The sequence below is a fragment of the Larus michahellis genome, chromosome 1 (genome assembly GCF_964199755.1).
Source record: "Larus michahellis chromosome 1, bLarMic1.1, whole genome shotgun sequence".
NCBI classification, from domain to species: Eukaryota; Metazoa; Chordata; class Aves; order Charadriiformes; family Laridae; genus Larus; species Larus michahellis.
In genome coordinates, this window is record NC_133896.1 from 190,342,220 (window position 1) to 190,365,929 (window position 23,710).

Below are 23,710 nucleotides of genomic sequence, written 5' to 3' on the forward strand. Positions count from 1 at the left end.
ATCTAACTGGCTTTTCCGTCAGGCTCAGAAGAACCCCTTCCCACTGACTTTCGCAGTTACTCCTCAAGAGTCTGAAGTACAGCTGAATGGCTTAGCCGAGTCTGCTGGTGGCTTTTACAGAAACTGGACTGGATTTTGAAATTTTACAAACTTGCCTTTGGCCACAAAGAGACTGCTGTATTCCTGACTCCTGTTTTTATGTAATTTTCTTTGGTGTATCTCTTTCTCTCTTGCTCTGACAATTGAGGACATGACGGTTCTTAAAAGCAGAGGTTTAGACATATAGACGTATACTAAGCCCTGTCATTAACAGCCTAAAAAGAATAGCATCCTCGGACTTTTTCAGTTGACGTGTTCGTAATAGCGCACGCGGATACTAAAGTGTGCCATGGAGGCAGAATGGTCTGTAGGATGGCCAATATGTAATTGTTTGCAGGAGGAACGTAAATTCGTTCTTTGCAACAGCACATGACTACAGAGAGTTGTGATTTTACTTGCTGCTTTGTATGTGGTGAAGTAGAGCTCAGAAACTGATATCCAAGAGTAATTAATTTTAAATGGTGCTTTAGTCAGGCTGAATGCATGACATATATTTAGTGATCATTTAGAGTCCATATCTGCATTGAACCTTCGACAAACTTGGTGACATTAGATACTGGATTTATTTTGTTTAAGCCTCTTTCAATCCTCGCAGTAAGTTTTGAATCCCTTGGATAATTTCAGCTACTTTAGGAGAGTAAAACTCATTTCTACATGGAAACTGAAAATTGTGTAGAAAAGGGGACCCAAATTAACACTTCTGTTGGAAGCAAGGCAGGTAGAATTTGGCTGCTAGCAGTAGCCTCTATGTTTCCACTGTCCATTTAGACAGTATTTGCGTGCTCTAGACCAGCTGTAGTGCATGCTGCTGCTTTCTGGATAGGCTTGCTATCAGGAATAGTGGGGAAATGGAGTTACTGCAGTGGCTGTTCCAAATCCTATAGCTCTGTTACATCTGCGGGTCACGGAACATCTGCTTATTGTGCACTCTTGCTTGATGCAAGTGGTCTTTTATTCCTGGAGAGGGAAAGGCAGTGGCAGTGACCCTGCAGGCAGCTGGATTTGCAAATACGGAAAGTGAAATTTTACTTCTGTTATCGATTCTCTTTTTCTAGACAGATGAGGGATTACTTGTCTGGCTTTCAGGAGCAGTGTGATGCTATCTTGAACGATGTGAATAGTGCCCTTCAGCACCTGGAATCACTGCAAAAACAATATCTTTTTGTCTCCACGAAGACAGGAACGCTGCATGAGGCCTGTGAACAGCTTTTGAAAGAGCAGGTAATCTTTGATGGGAGGATTACTGGAAACTTCGAAGATACCATAAACAAAAGTTTCTTTTTCTCAGGCTGGGAAAACTTGTGAGCTGTGGTGCCAATCCCTCCATTTGCTTTGGACCTTGTTCTTGGTGTTTCCCCTGCAGCCAGGGTGTCAGGCTCTGTGCAGTAAAATGTTCAGTACGTGTCGATGTACACTTTAATCAAGAAGGAGAGCTACTTGAGGGGAACTTTTGTAACTGATGCCTGACAAGTGAAAAATTTACTGAGGTTAACAGTTCATATAAATTACAAAGTATTCTGAGCTGGTTATTGCAAGAAGAAAGGTTTTAACAAAATTACGAGCTTATTTCCCAGCTGCTTGCTTTCTTCTCATGAACTGCTCCCACAGTGATGTAATGAACATGTCTTATTAGCATGACTGGATAAGGGAGAACTTTTAAAGGCTGCAGTCCTGAAATACAGGATTTCTACAGTTCTCTGTAATTCTGGTGACAGCATTGCTGTTTGCATGCAATAGTATATGTGGAATGCTGACAAACCTGTAGAATATATGTTTTTAAATACACTATTGAGAGCAACTGGTCTTTCACTGGTAAGAAAGAGCGAGAGAGCACTGCTGTATTCTGCAGCTTTTGTTGTACTACTTAGTTGCAGGTTTAGTTAATACTGGTGTGTGCCAAGAGCCGAAAGGGGGGCTGAATAATTTTCTATGTATATATGTATTTATATATGTATACATTTTTATATATATACATGTATTTTTTTATATATCTGTTTATAATTATATACTTAAACTACTTGCTAGGTTGCTGATTTTCTTTTATTTATTATTTTTGAATAGTCAGAACTTGTTGACCTGGCTGAAAACATCCAGCAGAAACTTTCTTATTTTAATGAGCTGGAAAACATCAATACAGTAAGTATTATTTCCCTGTTAATAGTCATAGAAAATGAAAGTGTACTGCTCTTTTGAACTTTGTCGCCAACACTGTTACTGGGGTTCCTTACAATGATGCTTTGTCCTGTGTTTCAAAGAAATTGAATTCCCCTACGCTCTCCGTGAACAGTGAAGGATTCATTCCCATGCTCGCTAAGCTTGATGATTGTATTGCATATATTTCATCACATGTAAGTAACTCTATTGGTTTTAGTTAAATCTTAATAGTTTCAAAACTATGTATTCATACTATTTTTGTGGTGTTTTTTTTCCCCCTATAAAATGTTCTCTCTTCAAATACAGTAAGAAAGCAAAGATGGTGGTTTGTAAACTTAAGAAATTTTTACTGAATATACTTCATATTCTGCTCAGTTTTTGTAAAATACTGCTTTTAGTTTGTACAAACTAGCATTTCTAGGTAGTAAAAAGAGTATTTTAAGTTTTGATGAATTTTAACTCTCCTGTTGTTTGCATTTAAAATGGATTTTTTTTTAATTTCTTTCAGCCGAATTTTAAAGACTATCCTGTATATTTGATTAAATTTAAACAATGCCTTTCTAAAGCTATGCACCTTATCAAGACATACACTGTGAATACACTACAGAACCTCACCAGCCAGTTAATGAAAAGGGTAAGAGGAATCAGTAAGTGGTAACTTGTGCGGTACTGAAATGTCTGTTGTAACACTACAGTTTTCTTCTCGTTTTTTATTTTTTTTGAGGGTGGGAGGTGTCAGTGGTTTTGTGTGAAAATAGGTCAGTCCTACACCACGGTGTTTGTGCAGGCTGGCCAAGTTTCAGATGAATCTGACAGAGACCTAGTGATCCAAAAGATTTTAAAATAGGAATAATTTAAAAATCCTGGAAATTGAAGAAGGTGAGTTGAGGTAGGTGAACAGTCACCTCAGTGAAGGCCAGGGATGGATAAACAGCTGAGTTAGAGAGGCAGCAACCAGCTGGGCAGACAGCGTGCTTTCCTGAACCAGTTTGTGCACTGTAGCTCTGAATCAGCCGCAGCACATGCTGCTATCTGTGTTGCCAAATGGGGAGGGTGCACAAAAGAAATATGAGTACTGTGGGGGTCTGTGCTGGAGATGGATCGTTGGAGACAGAGAGGGAGGTTGCAGGGAAGGCTTGAAGAATGACTACAGGAGCTGGGTGTTGTAGGATGAAAACTGTTAAAGCACAACGACTCTTGAGTTCATGACGCGGCTCTTTCGGTATTATATCCCAGTAAGTATTTTTGGGTGCTCTTGGTCATCTACATATTTCTTTTTGATAAGTCTGCACTGCTTTGTGTAGCTGCAAAAGAATAACTGTGACATGTTCCTACTGTTTTTTGGCAGTATGTTTTGGTTAGCTCTGAATTGTTGACAGCGGTGTTAGAGAGTCACAGGGAAGAGTTAGGTGCTTTACTCCCACTCACTCTGGTGGGATTTAGGCATAAAGGTGATTAAGGAGGTTTTTTGGTCTCAATAAAACATTAATAGTCTCATGCTGCAGTATTTTGGCAGAGGAGGAATGGGAGGGGAATGTCTCTTTCTACCCCCTTTCTTTCTTTCTCCAATTGATTGGTGTATGCCTTGTGCTTAGTCCTGTTACAGTCAAACTTGGTGTCATGAGGGATAACCATTGAAATTGTCAATTCTCGATTCTAGCATCTTTCAGACATAGAGACTTGCTAAAGGATAGTCCTGGACTGGAGATCTTGGTTAAGTGGTGTTGAACATGTTTTCATATTTGGTACGAAAATACTCTTTATTTAAAAAAAGTATCGTAGCTTGGTTTGATGCCAGTGGATTGCCAGGAGTGAGCTGAACTCGAGCAGAATTAAACACCTCTGATAATAAGCATGTCTACAGAAAGAAGTGAAACCTCATTTCTGGATTTGAATTGCTGCTTAGCATTTTAAGTCGGGAAGGAGCCTCTTTTAGGAGTCACATGACCCCCTCCTTCCCATTTACATGGGATTTTTGTGAATGTTTTGCATATATCTCTGAAACATCTAATGTCTGCTTCTGCTTGAAGTGTGTTACTGGACCAGTGGTCTTTAGTTGTGATCAAGTGTTGAGATTTCCTATTGCGACACAACACGAGGTGTTGTCAGGACTAGAAAGGGGCTGATGAGATCTGGTTGTTCTTTTGTTACTCCTCATATGTGAGTGTTTGGGGATTTTGATCTGCATTTGTAGAAGAATGATCAGGTCGCTCACAGGGATGAAAGCAGGAGGTGGGGAAGGTGGAAGAGTCTTCCTGTCCCCACCAAGTTTCAAGAGACAGCCGCCCGCTTCTCTCTATGTCATCAGAGGGATAAGGGGAAGAAAGACTGGTGGCTAAATTGGGTCTCTGTTCTTCTTCGTTAGTGCTAGAATTTGTCTCATTTCAAGCAGTGTGTGCAGCTAAGCCTCAAAACTTGACATTCCAGTTGAAGCTTGAAGGCAAGCTGAAATTTAACTTCTCTGCACTGGGATTGGCAGGTAAAAGGGAAATTTTGTTCCATTTTAGTACTACAGATTAAGGAGCAACAATCAGTACTACTGTGGCAGGTCCAGAGAAAATTGTTCTCTCTCCTAATGGAGAGTGCCATAATTACTGAAAATGTTTCTTGCTATAGAGTCTTTTGGTTGAAACTTTTGTTACGCGTGGTGTTTTTCCATCTGGTTTTAACCGAGTTCTGACAGAAGCATGCCTTTCTAGGTGGAAAGTGGCAAAGAGTTGTTCCACTGGCAGTATAAACATAAAGAACCAATATTATAACGTATAATATGTAAAGAATCTGTTTTAGAGCATAATTATCTCAGCCGTTAAATACTAGAAACCAAATATAGTATTTTCCTTTTTAACCAATTACTCATCTCTTCTTTCAGGATCCTTCAGCCGTGCCAAATTCTGACAATGCCTTCACGCTGTTTTATGTAAAATTCAGAGCAGCTGCTCCCAAAGTCAGGGTAAGTAGGCTGGTAAATAACTGTTGAAAAGGAAGCTATGAAAATGCAGTTTGAATGTATTAGTAGTGTGAATGCAAGGATTGCATATTGTGCAAGTGTGAATGTCCAAAGATTGCATATTGTGTCCATGGAAAAATATCGCAAACTCTTTTCCAATTATTAGAAAAAAAAAATCATTTGCTGATAATTCTTTTTTCTTTTTATTGAGTAGACTCTTATTGAACAAGTAGAGCAAAGATCTGAAAAAATGCCAGAGTGAGTATGTCCATATAATTTATTTTCAACTCTTGTAAGTTTTGAAAATCTTTACTTTTGTTTAAATACTGTTTAACATGTTACTCATTTATAAGAAAGTTTTAAAAAATTGGAATTATGTAGACCTGGAAGAGGTATTAGAATGAATTTTATGTTTAACAAAAAACGAGCTTCAGGTTGTAGTTACTGTTTTAATTTCTTGGCTAGGTATCAACAAGTTCTCAGTGAAATCCATCAGTGTTACCTCGACCAGAGGGAGCTTTTGCTTGGTCCAAGCATCGCTAGCACTGTTACAGAATTAACCAGTCAGAACAACAGAGATCATTGTGCTCTGGTAGGTGAAGTTGTCATGTGTTGTGGGGTTTATTGTTATGTTTTAATCCCCCCTCCCCCAAGTAGAACGTGCTTATTTAATTCAGTCGTTTACATGTAGAATTGTCGCTTTCGTTTGTGGTTTTGAATCATTAAAATTGAAAATTTTCAAGTAGTGCATGTTTTGTTGAAGATTATTCTGTAAAAACTCTGCTCTGCTACAAACCTCGCAGAGGGGTATTTACAAAAGCATAAAATGTGGTTACTTACATTTCCTCAGAAACAAAAAGGGACAGAAGCTTGCACAGTAAGCTTTTATTTGGCTAGTAGCATCTTTTCAGTCCTTAGTTGATAATTTTGAATTTCACAGAGCTTCACTTTAATCATAGCTGTAGTAATAACAATAATAATACAATATATAATATAATTATATAATAATTATAATATTTGTAATACCCCTTGTGGTCCTGATGCAAGGAAAATAATTTAATAATCAAGTATTTGTATTCCTGTGAATACAGGTACGAAGCGGCTGTGCCTTTATGGTCCATGTATGCCAGGATGAACACCAGCTTTACAATGAGTTCTTCACAAAGCCAACACCAAAACTGGAGTAGGTGGTACATGCTGGTTTTGTTTTACTGCATGTTGTATTTACTATGCTGTGATATAGCAGACAATGTTATATGGCAAATAGGGTTGTACTGAAGGGGTTTGGTAAGAACCAGCAAGAAAAAAAAACCCTTAATCACTTTATCCATCAGAACTTGATGTTCTTTTGTTTTCTTTTTTCTTCAAGTGAAGCTGGTAGTTTGCCATCCCATAAATAACACGAGTAATGTAAATGCTCTTTAGGTGGTCTGAAAGAGATAAAAACACACAGTTGCTTTGGAAATAGCTGTAGAAGTTTACAGTGCTACAGCTCTCAGCTGTTTTTGTACTGCCTCTATGCCAATGGTTTGCACAGTCAGTTGCAGGAGTGCTTTTCATTTACTTCAGTGTAAAATTAAGCTGATGAACTCCAGCCGTTTTTCGTCAAGGATTTAGTTAGTGAGCTGCCCTTACTGTCAAGGAATATTTGCCTGTGCCTGTAGGTGGGCTGAATGGAAGGCAGGGTAGTGGACCCCTGACATGAACAGATCTAGAAGGGGGACATGTTGTTGTCTTTACATGGTAATTGCGTTATAAAAGTATTCTAAGTTTTTTACAACAGGCCTGTAATATTAGAGCAACTGAGTAGATTATGCCCCTTCTCCAGTTTGCTGGTATGTTTTAATAATGATACTTAATTTTGAAATTTGGGCAGATCGTGTTCCCTTGATATGAAGTTGATAAATAAAGCATATTCCATTAATATAACTAGGACGCTGGTTTTGAGCATAGTATTATCTTAAAATCAAGTGCAGCTTGAGTTGAATAAATGTAACCTGGGAAAAAATACTGCCCGCTACCCTCCCTGTCCTCTAAAGCTAAAGGAAAACCATAAACACATGAAGTCTCACTAGAAATAAGCCACGGTGCCGCAGCAGGAGCAGTCTTTCTCTATCCTGAGAAACTGAGGCCTCATGTGGGATGTACTCAGGATTTCAGGTGACCTAATTAATTGGCTTAAGAATCAATTTAGCTATCTCAGACCAAATCCTGAAGTAAACATCCCCTATTGAAATCACTGTAAAATGTTGTTCAGACAGAAATTTCGTCACTGTTGCACTTCAAACCAAGAATGAGAATAGACTTCTGATTATTATTTTTGAATCTTGATGGAAAGTAGTTACCTCTTTTCGTAAGGACTTGCTTCCCTTTTTTGCCTACATTTAAATTAAATATTTAGAGGAAAATGTTTCAAATAGTAACTACTTTATTAGGTTTTTCTTAGCTGCGTAATAAATAGGTTCATTTTTTTTCTGCAGTGCTGAGGTGCTCTGAAGAAATAATAGCTAGACGTAACAAATAAAAGAGTTTACCAAAACTCTAGCCAAGAGCAGAGATCTCAGATTGAGTGTTGTATTTAATACTAAGGCTGTTGAAACTTTCTCCTTTGTGTCTGCTCTTAACATGGAGTTACAGTTCTATCAAGTTGCTTGTAAAGCTATAGAATGCAACAGAAGAGACGTTCAGAATGTTTCTTCTGTGAGCATTCTTTTTTGAGCATTTTTTTGTCCACACTCTGAAAGGAACTGAAGTGTCCTTGTCCTATAGGCAGATATTCTTCGTGAATTAGAAAAAAATAATATATATAGTGCAATAAATTCAACAACCGTACCACACTGTAAATACTTAAACAATCTTAGTGTTTATATTTCCAAGTCTAGCTGAGGAATTACTTGGAATTTTCAGCTACTGGCAGCAGCATTATTAGCTAACGTGTGATTAGTGCAGGGAGAACTGAGAATGGCAAAAAAGTCTAGAAAGAATGCTACCGGCGTCTTAACCAAAAGATGCATCACTTTGAACAGGAAAGAAAATAAATCAAAATGGAATTTCTGGTCTTTAATATTGTATTGATGTCGTAACTTCAGTTAGACTGGAAAGTGTGCCCTGCAATGTTGGAAGTTGTTACAGAAAAGGTTACCAAGCTTCCCCTCCTGTGTCCCTCCTTGTGTGCTTCTGGTTCTAATAAACCGTTGACTACTTGGAGTCAGATGAGTCTTTTCTCAAGGGGAAATTGGGGATATAATTCTGACCTCAGCAGGAGCATTTCTGTTCACAGAAGCCAGGTAAACCAGTTGGCAGTATCTTTCCTTTGTGACAGGTTGAGTTGTTTTTTGTTGTGTTTTTTTTTCTTAATTTTTAATTTTAAAATAAATTCAAAACTGCACCACTACTTTAAGCAATTGGTATCCTACATCTCTAAAGATACTTTGTAGGAAATCAGGGGTTCATGTTTTAAATGGTCCTTTCTTAAGTCTTCTGTGATGCTATTTTACATTGTTTTCTCACCCTCCTTATAAAAGTCTTTGCCATAAAATAATCAGTGTTTGTGATAAAATTTTATTTTGGTATAGCGGGATCCTGAAAGTGGTTTGCTTTGTTTTATTTTTTCTTCATAGTGAACTCTTGGAGAAGTTGTGTCTTTCATTGTATGATGTCCTGAGGCCAATGATCATCCATGTCATTCACTTGGAGACACTTTCTGAACTCTGTGGGATTCTCAAAAATGAGATGCTTGAAGATCATGTACAGAACAATGGTAACTTATAGATGGAACCTGATCGTTTTTAACTATTGTCTTAACTGTTAAAATTATTAAATTGCATAGCCAAGAAAAAATTGTAACACTGTTGGGAAAGAGGAAGAAATCGGTCACATAATCTTCTGGCTAATCTTAAGAAGTGACTTTTTACTACTTAAACTCAGGCTGATACAATAGTTCTTAAGTTGGGCATGAGCAGCTTTGGATCAACTGTTCTGGTGGGTAGGTGGATGAGTTAACTTGTCAGCTCCCAGGAGTCACACTGCAGGCCTTGGCTGTGATAGAACCAAAAGCACGTCGGTTTGATGTCCAGGCAGAAATGCCACTCGATGTACGCAGGTCTCAAATAATTAGAATGCTTAATTCTAACATGGCATCTTAATTTATCGGTGTGAGATCGCTTTTTCACAATCTAATGAAAATTTGGGGAGCTGAAGCAACTACGGTAGTTCCTTGTTTGTCACAAATTTGTCTGCATGCCGCTGTTCCAAAAATAGTCTGACTTCATCTGCAGCAAGCCAGTTTTGTGACAGTTCTGTGTGTGATACTTCAAACTTTGTGTCTGTAAGCCTGTTTCATAATTACATTAACAAATCTGTGCCTTTTTTTACCTTTGTCAGCTGAACAACTGGGCGCATTTGCAGCTGGTGTCAAGCAGATGTTAGAAGATGTACAAGAGCGGCTTGTCTATAGGACGCATATTTACATTCAGACTGATATCACGGGCTACAAGCCCGCTCCAGGCGATCTTGCATATCCTGACAAGTTGGAAATGATGGAGGTATAGCATCAGCTTTTTTTATTATCCTTAATTGGTTTTCTTTTTATGTGCAGTATATACAACTGTGCAGTATAGTGCTTTACAGGTGGGGTTTTCCAGTTCTTAGGTGTATTTGGCATTACTGGCACTGTCGAATTGGCACCTGCTGATTAAATTATGACCCTAAACAAGATATCAGAGAACACTTTTTGTCAAACTCAGTAAAACTGGCGGTAGTTCTCACAGTTACCAGTTTTATTTAAACTTGAAGCCTCTAAATTTTCTCAGTAAATTTTTAAAACAGTAAATTTTTATTTACTTTCAGAAGTAGTAGGTATTACCCAGTGTATTTTCTGGTTGGGTTGGAGTTGAAGAGCTTTAGACAGGTACAGTTACCTGCAGGTTTGTTCTCAGAATTACTGGTCAACCAGCGCTTTGTACGCATGTGTGTACTCTCTGCTCAGACAGTGTGAGGGGAGACTTGCTTGTACCGTTAGGTAATTTATCATGTCAGCGATGGTTTCCAGTCACCTTTCTCAAGTTCTCATTGGTATTAGCCATTTTTGTAGTCATTCCAAGCCCTTTGGGTCAATGTTCCTGTTGAAAGGAATCAAACTAATTCCAGTTACTTCAAATTGTAATATTGTATTTATGAAAGATTTCAGAATGAAACTACTCACAGAAATAAAAAAGTGGCTGATGAAAGATTTTAAATTAGTTTTTCACTAGAGCAAACTGCATTTGATATGCAACTGAAAGGTAGCATTGCATGGAAGGGATTAAGCATAATAAAGACAGCCCCCGCTCCCCCCCCCCCCCCCCGCCCAACACAATAAATAACTGTTGCCCTTGACTTTATAATGAGAGTCCCAAGCTGTCAAAGGATTGAGTTGACTGAGAACAGCAATTCTGACATAGACTGGCAAGATGCATATTTTATTGCTCTATTCTGCTTTCTGTCTATCTACCAGAACAGCTGGTGGTGCTTAGAAAATTGTAGGACTTATTTGCAGCTGACCAATTGGTACAGAAGCTGTTGTTTGACTTCAGAATCAGAGCATTACTTACATAAAATGAAGATCTATAACTATATATATATATGTATGTATGTGTGTGTGTGTATATATTGCTGTGGGCTGGAAGAGATTAATATCATATAGCTGTACCTTACTGTGTTAAATTCTTGCCTGTAAACAGAGAAACTTGGAGAAACTTCTTAGTACTGAACTCACATTGCTATAATCTTGTCTTTATACACGTCTAAAGCTTTTAGTATGTTACAGTTTATGCTTTGGTGATTATTAGGGACATTCATAGGTTTTTAGGAAAGTATTTACAAATCCTGAAGCTAGTGAGTTTGTAGAATACTTGCCCTTTATACTGAAAGTTTAAGGACTAATAAGCTTTTGAAGAAAAAGCAAAAATAGTAATTGAGAAGCCCACCACACAAAATGTAGCTAGATGGGATCCCTCCATTCAGAACAACTCGTGATCAGAAGTTTTACCAGTATAACTGTTAGGAGTGCAGGTTTGTTTGGTTGGTTTAGGGTTTTTTTGCTAAAATTGTGTGAACAGAACTGGATGAAAAAAGATTGTGAGAACTTTTTTTATGTTAGCTGTAACTTCTATAGGTAAGCGATGCAGATACTTAGTTTACACAAGGCTTTATTTTCTAACTAGGATCCTATGGCTGTTAAGTTAGGAAGAATAAAAAAGTGAGTTTTACAGTTCATTCTAAATCGAGAAATCATGCTGCTCTTCATATGTCCTCGTAAGACTCCAGTTTTTGCTCCTTGATTGCTTTTAAACCTCAAAAGAGAGGTTTTTTAGAGAGACCTTCTGTCTGAGTAAATGAATTATTAAAACGTTAAAAGCACAGGACAGAAATATTTCTTGTGCGGTTCTGCTCAAATATTAATGCAGTTCTTTGCCTGTTCTTGCTGCCTCTCACTGCTTTGAAGCAGACCAAGTAGTGAAAAAGGTTGAAGTGTGGAAGTATTGAGTAATGTTAGGGGAAAGCTTTTTGTTGAACTCCTGCAGGGAATAGAGTAGACAGTACTTTGGGGCCATCTGCACATGTCATTTATAGGAATAAAGCCATCAGAGAAATTATCTGTATGAAATCCAAGTCAGTGTTGAATTGGGTTCTCCTATTTTGAGCTTCTCTTTCTAGGTGGCTTCGTTATTTAGAGATCAATAAAAACAGGCAAAATGGAAGGAACAGTGCTTTACACAGTTCTGTGTAATACTTGTGAATCTTAAATTGATATTGAAATGTTACTGTTTTGGAAACACCTGTCTATTTCTTTTAATGCCTTTGAAACACTGGGGAGCTCAGTGTAGCTGACTCCTTTTGCAATTTAGTATGCTTTTATCTATTGTAATCAAAGCAGCGTAATGCCACTTAAATTAAAGAGAAAAAGAATATAAATTTTGTGGTACATCTTTCTCTGCAGCAAATTGCACAGAGTTTAAAAGAGGAACAGAAGAAGCTGCCATCTGAAGCTTCATTTTCAGATGTCCGGCTAGAAGATCCTGACTCCTGCAACTTAGTTAAATCTGGTATGAAATATATTTCCTGTTGCCAAATTAATGCATAAAGCTCACAGAGAGTGAGCATTAACTTGAACCATCAGTGAGAAACTTGCATGTATCTTAAAGGGTTATTTTCCTAGAGAAATTCGTAAGAGGTTTTGAGAGGTGAACTTTGTCTCAGGATTCTTAATAACTCTTTTTTTTTGGATGAGAAGCAACTTAATCTTGTTCTTTTGATAGCATTTTTTTGTGCTTCCAGTCCAATCCGTTCTGTGAAGCAACTACTGTTGTAGCTGACAGCATCTATTGTACTTTGTGTAAAACTGAGCTTCTGTATTCGCTATTGCAAAGTGTCCCTGCCATCACGATGTATACTTAAGGATGCTTCTGTTTGTTAGCTGTGCTGAGATGAGAAGGGTGGTTTGGTGTCAGACATGTCTCTTGAATGCTTTGAGCATCTAGAAGTGTCTTTGTGTGTGCCTTTACCTGGGAAGGCAACTTCTTCTTTTGAATGCGGTTCCACTTACTGAAACGTTATTAGTTAGTAATTTTTGCTGTTTACAATAATTCAGAATATAGTCCTTGACATACTAAATATGTGACCCATGTGCCTTTAAATTACAGTGAACTGGAAGCAAATTCCATGAAATATGGCTCTCTGAGTGTTACAACCCTTTAAATTTTTGTCTAAGCTCCATGAAGAATTTCTCCCTTTATTTTCTCATTGTTCAGAATGGTACAGTGTTATTTTTCCCAGCAGCACCTTTCTCAGCTCTTTGTCAGTTGTTTCTCATATTCCTTTTGATTATCTGGTAGTTTCTTGCTTTTGGCTTGCAAGGCCTGCAAAGTTCTTCCTGGCGGAATGGAGTTCATTTTACTTCAAGCCAGGTGTGTGGCTTTAAGTCCCACTTGCATTCAGGAGATGGAAGGAACCCATATGGTGTAATTTGAAGTTAAGTGTCTGAGATAATTGGGATTATTTGCCCTTCAAAGGTGGCTCTCTCCCATTTCAGTGCCTGCAGGAGTAGCTGAAGTGACAAACAAATAGCTTAGGAATCTCAAACTGACAACTGAGGTCTCGCTTTCTAATTACTGTGACAATAAATCTATTGTTGCAAAAGGCAGAAAAATATTGCTGAATTATTTTAGACAATTCCTGTGCTGATCACACAAACACTTCACAAGTGCTTATTCCATCATTAGGTAAAACTTTAAAAATTTTACTTTTTTGAAGGGTTGCTAATTGGAATCAGTGCTGATGCTGTTCACTCAGCTGTTCCCCAGGATTTAAGGACAAAATGGAAATACAAGACTTCTGTCTGTCAGGTGTTGTGAAGATCCATTTTGAGCATACAAAGGTTACCCAGGAGGAGCGCTTTTTTGTGTTTACAACCCCCTCATGACAAAATTGGTTTTGCCATTATTTTTGTGGTTATTAACATGTTGTTTAAACCCTGCACTTCCTGCAGCTGTTTATCTGTGTAGGATTATCCCCAGCAGAAAGGAAAGCATGAAGAAGTAAAATTGATGGAATGTTTTTTTTTTTTTTTTCCTTTTTGTTTCTGAGCACCTCCTGTAGTTCCATGATCGCTAACCAATTTTTTTTCACCTATGCTTTTTCTTTTTTCCCAGTAATTGTTTGATCATTTCAGCTGTTGAGCTGAGTAGGGAGGGGTGATACTGGAGACATGCCTGTAAAACTAGCTAGAAAAGGTTGAGCTGGGCCATCCCTGAAAGTAAATTCATGTCTCTTACAGCCATGTGCTCTATACACATCAGAAGCCTAGTATTGACCTGCTTAGAAGGGAAAAAAAAAAAACCCTGACCTGTTTGGGTGCAATAACATATGTCTTATTACTGTGGAGTTTGTATGAAGTGAAGTCGATATTGCAGTCTCCTTCAGTTGAAAGGACAGATGGGCAAGTTTTTCATGTGTGTATTTTACTTTTAAACAGGTTCCTCAGAATCCCTTAATCCCAGGCACCAGACGACGATTTCGCCAGCAGATCTGCATGGAATGTGGTATCCTACTGTCAGAAGGACTCTAGTGTGTCTCTCCAAACTGTACAGATGTATAGACGTAAGCAAAAATCTCTTTATCTAATTTTTTTAAGTGAAGTTATGAAGTGTGTAGCACCGTGTCTAAATATTTTAATGTAAATTAGGAATGGACAATTACTGGCCTCTGTTATCTCTTAGTCTTTTTGATGCTATCTTTATGTAAAACAAGTGAACTGAAAAATTTAGGTCATTTCCAATTAGAAAGGCACTGGTTTGTAAGTCTATTGCTTTTGCTGTTACAGAAATACTTCAGTATCTGATGCTCAAGATACTTACTGCACCAAAATTGAGGAGTGAATAGAACAGGAAAGAATAGAAAGTTCTGGGTCAATTATAGAGAATGATCTTACTGCTGAAATTACTGGAGGAATGTGTTTCTTGCTGTGTACTTTGCAGGATATCAGACAAGGTGATGTTTCTGGTTGTAACAATGATGACTCTGCTACATCTACATTTTGGAAATGTTCTCAAAAAATTTTTTGTGGCACATCTTTTCACCTTCCAAAATGTAGGAGACATTTCCAAAGTTTAAGACAGTAGGAATCTTCATGTCTAAAAGAAACAAAAGCGGTGTTTACTTTGCAAATATTTTGAGACCTGTCCTTTAGAACCTGATTTATGCCTGTCACCTAATAGCATAAAAGACTAATAAGTCTCTGAGAAACATAATGCGAATGTTTTTGCTTTTCTGTAGGTGTTGTATCTTTATTAGATACATTGAATGCATTTCAAAATATATTTGATGGGTGTTATGTGAAACAGCTACCAAGATGCTATTTGCTTAAAAAGAAGCTGGAAAATATTAATGCTTTATTGCTTAGTATGTCAATGTCATTAAAGATAAATGAGTATTTACCCTTGTTTTCAGCTAGACCTTTGGAGATGAGGTCGTTGTTGCAAGGTTGTTTGCAAGGCTCATTTATAGCGTATCTGCACAGTGATTTTTTTTTTTTTTTTTTCACTGACATATTGTAACATGGAATCCTAGAATCGTTTTGGTTGGAAGAGATCTTTAAGATCATCGAGTCCAACCGTTAACCTAGTGTTGCCGATTTACCACTAAACCACGTCGCTCAGCGCTACGTCTACACGTCTTTTAAATACCTCCAGGGATGGTGACTCAACCAGCAGAACTGGTATGCCTTGCCTGCGCCCTGTAGATAGGAGAAGACATGAATGAAGCGGCACTGGCAAGCCTTGGGACAGTCAGGGCTGTCATGTACTACCTTGGAGCGGTGGTGGAGGCGAGCTGTGTTCCTGTGGCCAGCTCAGCCGCATGATCTAGTTGCTGCAGCTTAAATGAGTTACTCTGTGTCACCCGGGCCATAGCAGCTGTCATGTTTGTTTGCTAACCTGGCGCAAATGTGAGGTAATTTGAGTTTGCTTGAGGTTAAGCTCGCTCGAACGATCTCGTGTCTATTCCAAGTCTAAACTGCACACACAGATAGTTACCCTGACACGTGAAGGGTCTGGTCAGGTTACCCAGGAAGCATCGTTCATGCCTTTGGCTGTGAATGCATTAGGTGTCACTGACCATGTCACTACCTGGTTGCAGATTCGGAGCCGGAGAGTGAACAGGGCATGCTTGACCTGCCTCCAGTCTAAGTGCTGTAGCAAGCTTTTATATACCAACGCTTCATCCTCTCTTACTGCACTTGAGCGACATCTTTGTAGCTAACTATTGTAGAGTATTATGTGCTGGTAAGCACACCCTTCACAAGCTGCAGCTCTTAAATTTTGTTTAAGCTTTGCTAACACCCGTTTTGTTTTTTTTTGTCCGATTTCCTCATCCCTGCAGAGGGCAGTGTTTCAGGGATTATCACAAGAGGCCTTATCTGCCTGCATCCACTCGCTGCTGGGAGCTGCTGATTCTATCAGCAAAAACAAGGTCAGAATCTGTGCTTTGGGTATGATTTCTTTTTTTTTTTTTTTCCCCTATGTATATCTAAAGCTGTGAGGCAGTTGTTCAGAATTCTGTTGAAATCTCAGTGAAAGCATGTTCCTCTGCCCCTAGAGACCTGATGGATTTGCCAGCTTTTAGTTATGGTTAATGTATTGTAAAGCACAGCTAATGATTCACATGCTAGCCTATCTGTAAAGGTGCAGTGCAAATCATAGCAATCGTGTTTACAGGCTGCTCTAGCTCATGTGAATTCAATCAAGTAATACCTAAAGAAAAACTCTGCTAGAAGTCTCTGCTCCCTGTATTTATTTTCATTGCCTGTTACTCTTTTCTCTTTTTCTCTGCCTCCATTTTTTGAATTTTCAAAAATCTGTCCAAGTATTAAATTCACTGAGAAGATTTGTTAAGTATTCGCTGCTCGGAACTGTCTGTAATCAAAAGGTTGTATTTGATAGGTTGCTCAGTATTCAGTGAAGTTTATCAAGTCATTTTAACCTTAAGTGTCCTGCCACACTTCAATACAAATTTAATACAAATGCTGTAGTAATTTTCTAATTTCTAGCAGCCAAGAAATTAATTTAAAAAAAAATAGAGGGAAAGTCTTAATAGGCTAGAACTGTTGGGTTTGTAGAAACAGTAAACATCTAGTAATGAAAAAAGTTTTGGTTGTTAGGGGAAGTGAAGAACTGTTTTGAAGTATTTCTTTTGAGTGTCCTTTGAAAAACATCTGTTAAATGTAATATCTTAAAAAATAAATTCAGACCGCCTTTCCCTCTAGCTTGAGCGGATAACTATTTCATATGTAAATGATTCAGAGTTCTACAGTTAGTTATCCAGTCCAGCACTGTATATCGGGTCAGCATTAACTTATAGTATTGCAGACAATGAAACTGATCCTGCAGTGATCCCTAGGTAGGTTAGTCCCAATACTAGAGTCCATACCACTTTGCTCTTGATGCATGTTAATTTAACATTATCTGGTGAAATTATGCATGTAAGAATAAATAAAAAAACAAACAAACAAAAAAAAAACCCAAGAAACTTCCACCACTTATTTTTAGTAAACATTTCTATTCATTAAAACTGCAGATTTAAATCTAATTTCTTCTTTACTGTTTTGTTTAATGTTATATCAAGGAAAGTTCCAGCTTGCAAAAGCAAATTTGAATTCTTGAGTCCTCTTCCATTTACCTCAATGAGCCATGAACTTCAAAGATTAAAAGCAGCATGCAGTATAAAGCACATAGCAAAAATAACAAGCAGTGCAAAATTGATCGTCTCAGTGGTGTGAACTTGGCCTTGTTTTATTCTTTGTATCTTTGCTGTACTGTTTAGAAATCAAGCTTTGTGTTTAATGACATGAGAAAAATGCCTCGTAAGACCTTTGCACAATAGCAGTTAATGTTTCTGCAATAACCTTGATTATCTGTCTGTTTGGCTTTTTTTTAATCATCGTAATGATTAAAAAATTTTTAGAACCTCATGTTTTTCAACTATAAATTACATGAATTAAATGAAATAATTCCTGGCTTTTATGAAGAATAAGTTTGTATCTTTCAAATAATGGATACCTGTACCTAATGTGGACGTTTAGTAGTATAGCTGCCTAATCTGATTCTTCTAACTAAGAAGTGTGAATAAAGCCTGCTTCTGCAGAGCAATGTGTTAGAAACAATGCAGAAATGGGATTTGTTGATTCCAGGGTGTAGTTAATGCCACTACAGACTAATAGAAAAAGATTGTTAGTAAGATTATTAGTATTAATTTTGTTATAGGAAGTAACTATTAAAAGTGGAAGTGTTGAAACTTTGCTCTTCATTTCATTGTTATTTTTTTTACACATAATGCGTGTTGTTTCTCTTGTTGTGCTGTAGACCCAGGTTGATGGACAGCTTTTCTTAATAAAACACCTTTTGATTCTTCGTGAACAAATTGCTCCTTTCCACACTGATTTCACCATTAAGGAAATTTCCCTGGACCTTAAGAAAACTAGAGGTACTAAACAGTTGCTGGCTACAGAAAGGGATGGGATTGTCCTCCCTTAATGTGCCAGCAAAAGTTCTGGGTTTATTTTATGTTCACTTGCAATGACCTGTGTGCTTGTTCTAATCTCTTGCTTTGTTCTTATCTTCTGGGAAAAATAACCAACCCAAAACTGTTTTCTTATAAGGGCGATTCAAGATGTATCTAACACATTCTTTATCTTTGTATGAAATGCGTTTGACTGCTTTTTGCTGCTGACCTAACTTATTTATTCAGTCTTTTTTAAGAACAGCTAAGGAATCTACATTTCTGTTGCACAGAGATGTCTTTCCCCTTTTCTGACTCTTTAAAGGAATATTGTTTGTTACTGCTGTTTAGCAGGTGAATTTACAAATACATAGTTGACTTGCCTAGAACAAATTAAGATTTCCTAGACTTTTCTGTGAGGTTTTGCTTAGAAAGGATTTCTTATGTTGCAAGTTCAATGAGCAGTGTTGTTGAACAGTTTTACGTAGCAACCATGTCTGCTGTAGGAAGGGAAAATAGAAGGTAGTGGCCATAGTCATGATTTTTAAAATTGTACTACGGTTCCTTTGTAAAATGCAGAAAAAAGCCCTCTCAATAAAAAAGTGAACAGCCACGTACTTGTCAAGTTTATAAAGATAATGGGAAGACTAATTGGAAGCATGTCAAGTTTCTCTTCTTCCATTCCAGAAGAGAAAGATGAAGAAATATCTTCTCTTTCCTGCCATCTAATATTCTGCTGTTTTAACTCTGAAGCATGCAATTCTTACACTAACCATTTCACCTGTTGCATTTGAACATCAATGAAACCTCCTACCTGTTGAGTAGTTTCTAGTTGACTGGAGGTTAAAGGGCAAATACATCCTTTTGGTGTCTTGTCCTGGCTGACACACAACTTTGTTCTACATCTTCATTTAATTGAATAAATTTTTGTGCCAGCCAGCACTTTGCAGGTGGTAGTGGTAAGTAATGGAAAACACTTTTTTTTTTTTTTTTAATATTGGGTGGTGATGGTGGTGTTGCAAAGATGTACATTCTGCTTAATTCTTAATGTAGGGTAGCATAGGCCAGTAGGGCTTTTGTATTTGGGTTGAGTTGTAGAAGAAAAATAACATGGCTAATAGGAGTTTTACTGTGTTCTAGCTGAGCTGTCTGTACATAGATTGAAGATTTAATTTGGGATTTATAGACCAAGGGACACTGCTTAATGTAAAAGTCATGCTTCCACACAATTTTTTTTTAAAGTCGTATAAAGATAGGATTCTTGTATACGGTGGGGAGAAGTGACTTTCACACTGACTAGCTCATGGGCTTCTAATCAAGAACTGAGGCTCTCTTTGGAATCAGGGAAGTTTCTGGGAAATAATTCAGAGAACAAAAGGAATCTTTCTCTGCAGTCTCCGTTAACCGCATCGGAGTGCAGATTCTTAGTTCAGTGCAAAGTCTGCATGCCTGGGTACCTGGTATTCCCTCTTCGTTTAATGCCTTTGACAGCACTTCGTTAACTCCTACATCTTGTTTCCCTCCCATTGTTTTATACAGCAAGAGGGGCTCAGAATTGCTTTTGAAATTAAAAAAAAGCAGATGGGTGTGTAGGATGATAAATGAGTGACATTGGAGCAACAAGCCGTACTGAAACTGTGTTGATAATTTTCTTATTCCCCAGTCTCACTAGATTTCAGGTTGACAACATCCCCTTAACTCTATAGGAATAATTTCGGTATTGTGTGTTAATTGCAGACAATTTTACAACTTCTTGGGACTTCTGCAGAGACCGTAAACATGAGTGTATATCAACCTTGATGTTTTGTTGTTTAGTCCTAACTAAAATAATTAAGCACAGAGGAAAAGAGTGACGGTTCCAAGTTATTTCATGCAACTGTACTTGATTTTCCCAGGCAACATGGGCCAAATTCTGCATATTGTTCTTTAACTGCTTAATTACATAGCTTATGTAAAAGTCTTTCATTTGTAGATAACAGTTAAAAAAGGAAAAGAGCTCACACAACTTGTATACTGGTAGCACTGCAGCTGGTAGCAGTCATTCGTGAGGTTGATGTAATGTATTTATCCATTTAGACTCTGCAACGGTTAGATTCTAGTTTGCCATAAACTAAAAAATAGTGGATCAAGCTTTGTGTGCTTCTGTGCCTGTGCACTTGTGCATCCACACCTAGCGGCAGTGGAATCATTGAATGTTACATTCCTAATCAGTCTAGGCCATTTTCATGCGTAAACGAGTGATTAAAGTTTCTAATTCCTGGAGCTGAATCCCATTGACTTACAGCATGAGTGACTTTCTGATTCACAGATGCAGCATTTAAAATCCTGAACCCTAAGACAGTTTCAAGATTTTTTAGACTAAACAGCAACAACGCCTTGATACAGTTCTTACTGGAGGTAATATGGATTCTTATTGCATTAAGAAAAATTTGGTCATTTAAGCGGGTGGTGATGTATGGCAAATAAAAAGGAGGGATTTGTTGCCTTCTGTTCAAGGGTACTCCAGAAATCAGAGAACATTATATCGACTCTAAGAAAGATGTAGATCGTCATCTGAAATCGGCTTGTGAGCAGTTTATTCAGCAGCAAACCAAACAGTTTATAGAACAGCTGGACGAGTTCATGACAAAGGTACAAACATCTTGTGTGTTCGGTAGCCTAACTGAAATACAGGTAGGACAGGGGAATTAGTATTTAAATTGGGTGTAGGAGAAGTTGCTAGTTCTGTCTGATTAGCTGAAGATGATGGTATTCCCCATTAGAAAGTTGTGCTTTCCTTTAAGTTCCAATAACAATTTTCCAGGCATTTTTGAGATTAATGGATTAAGGGAATATGATGTAGTTGTGGTGGGTTTGGGGTTTTTTGGTTTTGTTTTTTTTTGGTTTGGTTTTTTTAAAAAAAGCAACCCTTATGCTCTTCAATCAAGACGCTGTAACACTTCATTGAGTTGAAACAGGTCTGTGAAAGTTGGCAGGAGCTTTTCTGTTTGCAGGAGAACTCCTACCTTGACTGAATTTGTAGGCCGTCAAAACCAATCTTGGGTCATGTGTGTTCCTGAGGGGGAGGTCTTTAGAGTATGACTGTGAAGCATGTTAGAAGTTCTGTTCTCAATGTATTTTACACCAGTGAGGTGCTGGCTGAGCAGGACTTTCCTCCCTAGTGACAAATTCCTGATAAAAGCTGGTCAGAAAGATTAGTTCCTAGGGGGTTGGAACAAAAAAGCTGTCTTGTTACAATACGCTTCTTCCTAGAACCTGCTCTAGAGCTCAGGATTTTTAGGCATCTTGAGAAAACCGCGCAGCAGAATCTATTACTTCTGGAAAACAAAACGTGTGATGTGGATCCTTGGGTACTGAGAATAAGTGATTTTACAACATAACATCTGAGAAATTGGGGATACAGCATTGCATGGACATTGCAAATATGCCAGCTGCTGGCATTTGAGAATTTAGGGGATTACATGCACTGATGCTTGTCATGCTGGGGTGAGGGGCCAGTGGCATACCTAAAATTTGGATGGTCACCCCATGAGATTGATAGATGGTCCTAGTGATCCCAGTGATTCATTGGGAATTTGGGGAGTTTGACTAACCTGCTTAGGTATATATCTCTTTTGAGGTTTCTGTGTATCCTTAGTTTCCTAAATGTCTTTGTAAATTTAATTGCATTTTGAATTTTACTTTCAAGAAGTGATCATGATTGTAATTTTGAGCTGCATTTCTGTCAAGCTGCTTCCCCTGTGTGTTGTTAAGTCAGTGCATAGAAGAGAGCGAGCAGGGGAGGTTCCATACACTGCAGCATCCGAGAGACTTGTGCAATTGATGCTTGGTACCTTTGTTGTGAATTCAACTGAAAAAAACATCGTTTTGTTGATTGTACTTGTTTTAGGTAGCTGCTTTAAAAACAATGGCCACTCAAGGAGGTCCCAGTTACAGCCTTTCACAGCAGCCTTGGGCACAGCCAGGTATTTGCTTTGTTTTATATTCATGTTACCTCTGAGGTGCCTGTGGGCTAATAAAGCCATGATCATTTACTGCTTTGAGACTCCTGTAAACTTCTCATCAAATGGAGGAAAAGACCCCTTCCATTCACTGTTTTTGGTAGAGCAATATAAGATGCATTACATGGGCCTCGAGTATTTCAGAATGTCGTTTGTCTCTGTGCCTGACTTTTAAACATAGCGCTCTGAAAAGCTGGCCTGATTACTTTGGACTGTGAGACTGTGATTGATCTGGAAAAATTCTAACTACCTAAGAACTGTTTACCTTTTTCTTGAAAATCCTGGCTTATGTTTTTACCTGTCTTAAGATGCCTCTAAATCAAAACCTGCCAACCTTCAGAATATGTATTTAATTGGTGCAGTAGATGAATGACTTGAGTATTTCTCAAGCTGTGACTGTGTCTGCATGAAAACAGCATTTACGCCACTGCATATGAAATGTGCTTAGGGAATTATTTGATTACATTAAGATAAAGTTTTTGCTTTTGTAGGAAAAAATGAGTCTGCCTTGAAGCTTTTATTGTCTCTACGTTTGGTACCTACTTCTCTTTCAGTTTTCCTGTCACTATGCAAAAATGTAATCCAGCTTTGTTTCCCTCTTCTTAAGAATTCAAATGCGAATGCTTCGTAAGAACATTGGGAGTAGTTTAGATGTTCCTAGGTTGTTTTGCTTTTCACATAATGAAGTTGTGCCTTTGGGTGACACTGAGAAATTTGGTAATTCCACTTCGTACACTGGAACCTTCTGTTGCATCATGTTCTTAAAATGCAAAGCCAGCCACGTTCATTCATAATTCAGTGCTGCTCCATGGGTCAGGCGCTCTCAAGGGCTAACTTGAGCTTCTACTTAACATCTCCTCCTTCTTCAGGAGTATTTTTAATGTTTGTTTGGAGATAATTATGTGTGTAGAGGCAGATCTAAGCAGAGCTTCTGCTATTTCTTGGATTCATTTGTTTGGAAAGCAGAAGTAGGTAGAAAATGTAGATATGGTAGAAATTGAGGGGGGGAAAAAAAACACTACTGTATTTTAACTTCGGTAATTTAAAGCTATGAATGGATTTTTTTTTCCTGCCCTTTAAGTAAAGAGCTTGTAAAACCATTAAAATACCTAGCAATAAAGAAAGAAGGTCTTGTCTGATAGGGGATTCCTGTCTCGTTGACTCAAAATCCAGATGGCTCTGCAGCCTTCTTACAGAGGTGGCCTGTGGTCAGTAAGGAGAATTTATGGTATGCTGTTCTTTTTACTAGCACCGTTTATGTCCCAGCAGTTTCTTTTCCAGGCAAGTTTTCTAGGGGAAGGTGTATGTTGCTGTTGGAAGGCTGCAACTTCAGGAACCTCAGGAGGGATCTGGTCGCAGAAATGGGTTGGATGCATTTTCTGCAGGGAAAGAGGGGCTGATGTCTTGAGTAGATCCCAAAAGAAAAGCCTTGTCTGGTGTGTTGTGGTCATATGACGGGTTGGTGCTGCACAGCCCG

General features: G+C 38.1%; 1 protein-coding gene across 2 annotated transcripts in view; it reads left to right on the top strand.

The window, feature by feature from the left end:
• COG3 (component of oligomeric golgi complex 3) overlaps positions 1 to 23,710 on the top strand; it is a 32,821-nt gene that overhangs the window by 4,366 nt on the left and 4,745 nt on the right. The window contains exons 4-20 of one of the 2 annotated variants that reach the window (XM_074565245.1): positions 1,155 to 1,320; positions 2,161 to 2,235; positions 2,355 to 2,447; positions 2,762 to 2,887; positions 5,123 to 5,203; positions 5,415 to 5,458; positions 5,666 to 5,792; positions 6,292 to 6,383; positions 8,821 to 8,960; positions 9,584 to 9,744; positions 12,180 to 12,285; positions 14,214 to 14,338; positions 16,118 to 16,207; positions 18,097 to 18,217; positions 20,541 to 20,629; positions 20,729 to 20,863; positions 22,122 to 22,197. In XM_074565245.1, the coding sequence (XP_074421346.1) occupies positions 1,155 to 1,320; positions 2,161 to 2,235; positions 2,355 to 2,447; positions 2,762 to 2,887; positions 5,123 to 5,203; positions 5,415 to 5,458; positions 5,666 to 5,792; positions 6,292 to 6,383; positions 8,821 to 8,960; positions 9,584 to 9,744; positions 12,180 to 12,285; positions 14,214 to 14,338; positions 16,118 to 16,207; positions 18,097 to 18,217; positions 20,541 to 20,629; positions 20,729 to 20,863; positions 22,122 to 22,197 (1,847 nt within the window). The remainder of the gene's footprint in view (positions 1 to 1,154; positions 1,321 to 2,160; positions 2,236 to 2,354; positions 2,448 to 2,761; positions 2,888 to 5,122; positions 5,204 to 5,414; positions 5,459 to 5,665; positions 5,793 to 6,291; positions 6,384 to 8,820; positions 8,961 to 9,583; positions 9,745 to 12,179; positions 12,286 to 14,213; positions 14,339 to 16,117; positions 16,208 to 18,096; positions 18,218 to 20,540; positions 20,630 to 20,728; positions 20,864 to 22,121; positions 22,198 to 23,710) is intronic. The other variant, XM_074565235.1, reaches the window with a different exon arrangement.